At 32.0% G+C, this 7,057-nt stretch overlaps 1 protein-coding gene across 1 annotated transcript in view; it reads left to right on the forward strand.

Moving 5' to 3' along the window:
* LOC132757218 (uncharacterized) overlaps nt 1-6,589 on the forward strand; it is a gene marked incomplete at its 5' end in the record, with an annotated part of 43,616 nt that extends 37,027 nt beyond the window's left edge. The window contains 4 exon segments of the mRNA XM_060748432.1: nt 286-410; nt 737-1,778; nt 3,570-3,810; nt 5,625-6,589. Coding sequence (XP_060604415.1) covers nt 286-410; nt 737-1,778; nt 3,570-3,766 — 1,364 coding nt within the window.
* Nucleotides 6,590-7,057: the final 468 nt, after the last annotated feature.

Raw genomic sequence — 7,057 nt, forward strand, 5'->3', positions numbered from 1 at the left:
TGTTGAATTAACACATTGTCAAGGTCATGTGGCATAGTCTAATATACCTCAATGGAAAGGAAATGAAAAACCTTTGAAATTTTATTGTGCAATGTATAAAAGTTACTATGTGTGCCTTTGAGAATCTTTTCAAAGCTAAAGCCATGTCTTCAATTTAATTTGGTCAACTTCTTTCCATATATACCATGTATTTACTCCAGTAATGCATTTATTTGATATTTTTGTTGGTTTACACAGATTTTTTTGTTTTCATATTATGATGTATGTAACACTGATATCTTACAGAAATGAATCCTGAAGAGATTCTAGCCAGAGAAAGAGAGAAAATCCGAGAGGAAGAAAAAAGAAAGTTTGAGGAGGAACAGCAAAGATGGAAAGAGGAAAAAGAACGAGAATTGAGGGAACAACAGGTATTGTTGTGTCAGGCAATAAAACGGTTGATTGTATTCTGTTTTAGATACAAGGTCTTAAAGTGGCAAGATATGTAATGTAGGATTCAATGTTTCAACAGGCACATTATTCCTTTAAAGAATCTTTTAAACATTGGCAAGAATAACTTCCTGCCAACTTATGACTAAAATATTATGGCAATCTTTTCACTGAATCATACAAACTTTAGACATGTATAGAACTGTAGATCTATTATTAAATTTCTTGTCAATTGCAAAATAAGGTTTTATGCATTATAGGCTCTTAATAATTTTATCATTGTCAGGTTTTTGATGATATATTTCAGGAATCAATCGAACGAGAAAGGGAGCGCCTGCATCGAGAACAAGAATTAGTAGAGAAAGAGAAAGCTCTATTAGAACAGAAGGTGAGACAAGAAGAAGCATATTCTTCTCGTTACCAGCCTGTCAATCATTATTCACGTTCATCAGCAGGAAGTTCAGGATCATCGTTATCACAGTCTCCCAGGTCACCACCACCTGCGTTAGACCCAAAACATCGTGATATGAAAAAAGCTCCACCTCCGACCGCTCCTAAACCTGAACGAGGTTCCGCGAAAGGCAGACTAACTCGGGAAGATTTGTTAGCAATGAATCGCAAAGCAACTCCTTTAGCTCGTCCTGATCCATCTCTGGAGACGACAGGGGATCCACAGGATAGTGCTTTGTCTCCTACTCATCGAGAAGCCCCGTCAAAAGGAGAATTGCATTCTCTAAATGCTGTGCCAAAACCAAAATTCCACAGTTCAGCTGCTTGGATTAAGGATGCTGAAAACAATACGCAAAATGAAAAGCCATTTGTGATAGGAAACAGATCAGATCTTATTCATCAAAGAGACTATTCAAATCCATCAGATCACTGGGTGGTGCGCGAGGCTGAAAAACGTAGACTTGCTGAAAAATCAGATTACGCAAATACAGAAAGTGTCACTGCTCGTGCAGGGCCAACAAAACCCAGTCAAAGTTCTCTAGTTAGCAGATTTCGGGGGGATATAGAACCCCCACCAAGGAATAACAGATATTCTTACCCTTCATCTTATAGTACGGAGTCTCATCTTTCACCGACATCTAGACCTCTATCAGGATCTAACCAGTATAACCGCACTCCAGAACAAACTGTTACACAATTTAGTGCAAAGACTTCACCTAATACTTTTGCCAGTAACCCATCATTATCACAAACTTTACCACCAAACTTTAGTTTTAATGCAAATGTTCGGAATCAAGACAGCATGCCAACAAAACCTCCTAGATCATTAACAGATGATTCAGGACCAGTGATAGCTGTGAGCGGGAAACAAAAGTGTTCTCATTGTGGAGAGGAGCTGGGTATGTAATATGTTTTATACTTTAATAGTTTATAGTAACACTGATGTTACTTGTTCTTTATGTTCATTTAGTTATCAAAGTGACAAATATCTAGTTTGGTGATAAAAGCTGTTGAATCAAGGTCAAAAGGTCAGCTTTTGTTGCTGGTTATTCTGATTTAATAATCCACTTTGTTGTAAGATATCATTGATCTTTTATATATCTTACGTACTTAGAGTGATTGTATCAATTTCTTATATACTGATTTGAGAATAAATTCCATTGAATTCTTTGTTATAATCAAAGACATGGCATGGAGTCAGACGTTCACTGATACGTACTTAAGCATATGACTTAATAAATGTAAAAGAAAGCACTCTTCAGTGATAAAAAACCATAAAACGTGTACAGTAAATATATTTATTTTGTATTAAATATATCAGTTAAATGTTTCTGAAGTATGGCAATGTCAGTCACATGCAGAATGTATATATTTTAATTTTGACAGTTGAAAACTTAAATCACATTCAGTGTGATTTTCTAGAAGGTAGTTGATGTGTTACTATGGTAACCATGTTGTGTACCTAGTGTATTTACATATTTATACATACAGGTAGTCTATAAACACCCGTAACTGAAATTATAATGGTATCTATATCATGACTATAACAAACAACAAAATCTAGATAGGTTTGTAGCTTTAACTTAGAATGGGCCGAAAAAATATATTAATTATATAATAAATTAGGTCAGCATGAAAAAATTCCTCCCTTTTTGAGGGGATTAGTTGAAGGTCTCATTTAAGAAGAGTTTGCTACAAAACTGTGTGGATGTTGTTTATATACCTATACCCAGGAGCTAGATAATAATTTCATCATGCTATATTTGTAACTTTGATTGAGTGACCTCAGATTTATTTAGTATATCCTTTATAGGGTATTAGGATAGGTAAACTATTTTGTTGATTACATGCTTGCTTTTATGTTGAAACAATCTCCAGTGGTTGTTCAGGTGAATCTGCATCAGTTTGATATACAAATTGGTCACTTTCAATTTGCTTGACCCAATCGGCATGTTTGTAACTAAGGTTACACAAGGTTAAAAATAGCTATGACATGTTGCCCTCAGGCATGTATGTAAATCAGGGTTACACATATAAAGTTCAAGGTAAAACAGCTATGACATGCATGTAGGTAACTCCAGGTTACACATAATATTATCAACTTAAAGGTCAAAAACAGCATCAATTACATGGTGTCATCAGGCATAAAGAGTTCATTTATTTGCAAAGTCTCAGCTATATTGCATGATACAGGTATCCTGCTTTGATATATATAATCATAGTCAAACTAATTTTGCTTTTTTTTTCATTTTGGACAGGGTTGTTTTTATTTAAGAATGTTAGAAGCATTTTATATTAGATGACAATTTATGCTTGAGGTACATTGTGAGCCATCAGCTGATATTATGTAGTACACAAATGTTGTGTAGCAAAAAAAAAAGAAGTGAAGACACACAAGAAAATCACTTACAATCACTTACATGTTGTTAGTAATTACTAAGCTGTAACACTAAATGTATTTTACCATGTTATAGCTTCATAACAACATCACTGTTGTTTAAAAAATCACATGAATGCCATTGATTTTCTAACAACAATGGAGTAAAATGCTTTTATATGATCTGAATTTTCTGGGAAATGATTTTGTTTTCACTGCTGGCTCATTATCCACCTTGTAGCACAAGAAGGTTCTCATCATTGTTAAATATAGCATGAGTTATCGCTAACCAAGCTTTGATTCTGTTTGACAGGCTTTGGCGCAGCTATGGTGATAGAGTCCCTCGGTCTGTACTATCATGTACAGTGTTTCCGTTGCTGTGTATGTCGTATGCCACTAGGTAACGGATCCGAGGGTACGGACGTTAGAGTGCGAGTCAACAAGTTACATTGTAGAAATTGTTACAGTAATGATGAAGGTAGTGTTCTAGAATACTGGGGAGTATTCTAACATGCGACATAATTCAAGCCATGCCACTTGTTTCCAATGTATAGGTAACCAGTCTGAAAGTCTGTAGAATGGTTTGACTAGCATGTTGTTTTTTTTAAGTTTACTGAAGTTTACTTTGATTTGATACCTGTAAAAATTCTTATGATAAGGAAATGGTGTTATTACTTAAGTAATCTATTATTTTATGGTTTAGAGGTTGATTATAGCATTATTTATAAGAATAATTAATACTATCACTCATGATTCTTTTTATAATCATTTCATAGATTTTTAAAGTATTTTTGCATGGGATATTTTTTGATAATATTACATGTAACTAACAAAGATAAGAAAGTTATACAACTGGAAGATTGTTTGCATGAGTGATGCTGTGTAGTTGTAACATTTCCCATAAGATGATCTTTGTTTGAACAATTTATTACCTAATTCAAGTATATTAATAGTAAATAAAATATGTTAGTTTCAGATGAGACAAAGATTTAATAATAGTTGCTCATTTTAATATATAAAGTAGACCCATACTAAGTGTCACTCCCAAGTATGTTTAATTAGTCTTTTATAAGGGAGGATACTCTGGAGTGATTTCTCAATAACTTTGAATTACCATTTATCTCCCTTCATTTATGACAAGTTCATTTTATTTATCTAAATCCTGTTTTTATTCTCTCGGAAAATTGTGTCGGGTTTTCTCTCCCTTTTTCATGTACCTTATCATTTCAAATGTATCCTTATAATTATTTTATTTATTAAAAGTCACCAAAATAGATTTTGATACAAGGATTATGAGATACAATCAATGAAAAAATACAACAAATTGAGAGTCTAGAATGTCCGATTGGGTTTTTCTGCAGTAACCATGTCTGAATATGACATTTCTACTCTAGTACCCTAAAACTTTCCGTGAAGGACAGGTTCTTAGTTTTATTGCAAGGTTTCATGTAGATGCTTGAAATGCCTTGACAACCATTTGTTATTTAGAAAGTCCATGACACTTTTAAAATATGACCTTAATTTTATTCATTGATGCTGTATAAAATTATTACACAATATGTGTTGGCTTCGTGAAAGTTACCAAGTGTTGGTTACAGACATATTTTAAACATGTTTGGTATAATGTATATACACCAGCAGGTGACAATGAAGAAAATGGTTTCTGTTTTTGGAATGATAAAACTGGGACAGACTCAGACTATATTAGTTCTGACAAAATAATCAGCAAGTTTTGCTGTAGTTGTAAATAATTTACTTTAACTTGATAATGAATAGAGGATATGACTCATTGGACTTAGTCGTTAAAATCTGCTCACAGAACTTCCAGTAGTTTTATTGGGCTTGTTTGTATTGATATAGACATACATACATGTACGACATTTCTATGTTCAGTTTTATCTTTGATTCAACTTACCACATGTGTACAGCTCTCAGTTTACCTTACATTAGGAATGGATGGCATGGTTTGATTTTCATTGTTGAATTTTTTTTTAGATTTGGACAATGTTTTTTTTATTTTTGGAAAAAAACATTATAGATATATATATATTTATGTAATCATATTATATAATTTTGTTGGTGTTTGGGTGCTAAGTTATGCTAGATATATTACCATATTATTAACTATAATCTATTAAATATGCAATTTCTTTTCTTTGCAATAAAGTAAAAGCCTTTTGTTTGAAGGAAAAATTTGTTAAAGTAAAAATTTCAAATAATTTTTTAAACAAAATTGATCCTATGTGATTAACTTTTAATATTTCTTTGAGCATCCGATATCCATTACATTAAGTAAGTATTAAAGAAGCAATTTAACTTTGAAAGATTTGATTATTTAAAGACAAAATTTATTCATTTATTTTTTCAGCTGGTTTAAAATTTAGCAAAGTGTGATGATAAGCAATATGGCAGACGGCAACTCTTGTTATTCAGAACCCGGCTGGATTTCCTACATAGACGAAACAGATATATACATATATACATACATAGATACAGATGGAAGTGACAGTTTTTACTGGCAATAATATACAGTGATGAATGGAACAAAAATAGAATTTTAGATTCTAGACCAATTGGACTAGTTATGAAATATTAGCATATCAAATTATCATAGGATATAGCAATACATTAGTAGAGACAATGAAAATATATTGAATAAATTAGTAGTTTATATTTGATAATTGAAACTACATTTAAAAATACTGTGTTACTATGCAACTGTTATATAGATTGTAGAATGGTTAGTGACTGTTGTTTTACTATTTTGTTAACTAGTTTTTATAATCCTACATGCATCAGAACTATAATTCTATCTGATGCTGTATGTACATCTCATTGGTCAATATATGGTCACATGATATATATAATAAGAAGTCATATTGACTCTAAGGTGACGTTACAACATTTTGAATAATTGATATTGAAAAATGTGATGTGATGTTGATGAAATAAAAGATTTAGACTTAAAACCTGTTGTAAAAAAATTACTTTATAAAAAAAATGCAAAAACATTCTGATTAAGTACAATAATGAATTTTCAATGTTTTTTAAATGACTGTAGCCTAGCAACCTATTATATTAAATATAGGGTCATGTTTGATCATTCTAACATTCCAGTATCATATTTACTGTCATTATAAATGTAATATTTGATATATAAATTATAATATTGGTAGACTTTAGTGCAATTTTATGTAACAGAGAAAATCAATTCAGTTTTACATTTTTTATATGTCTATACATGAGGCTATATGTACAAGTCTTTAGTTCAGCTGTAAGTTACAGTATGTGTTTTATGTATTTTTATAAATTATATGATATTTTAAAAGAAAATTTGCCACCACATATTAGAAATGTATTTGTTCTGTTTGCAATCTCTTTCAGTAGCCATCAAACTTCCAAGCAACAATTTATGTAGTGGAGCTCTCCAGTCTTGAAATTTCAAGCTTCAAGTCCACCATTTGTGTTAATGAGTTCTTCAATTTTGAAAAAAAAATAAAAATTTAGCTGTTTTTTATAAACTTCAGGGATTTAATGATCAAAACTTAAAAAATGACTTCACTAACTGTAAGTGATGACTGACAGTATAGAATCTTACCATATGCTAGCCACACTGTAAACAGCAATAAATGAGCTCGGACCGTCAGTGGCTGAGATTGTTTAAACGGCATCAGAGACTCTTGGTAATCAAAGACTCTGGTCACCCGGGGTTTTCAAACTCGCTTGGTTCAGGCAAGCCGTCTGTTTCCTTGAGCAAGAAACTTCACATTAATTGCTTAGAACTTGTTGGTTGCAGGAACG

The sequence above is a fragment of the Ruditapes philippinarum genome, unplaced genomic scaffold, assembly GCF_026571515.1.
Source record: "Ruditapes philippinarum isolate M1 unplaced genomic scaffold, ASM2657151v2 ctg1469_1_1_1_1, whole genome shotgun sequence".
Lineage (NCBI taxonomy): Eukaryota > Metazoa > Mollusca > Bivalvia > Venerida > Veneridae > Ruditapes > Ruditapes philippinarum.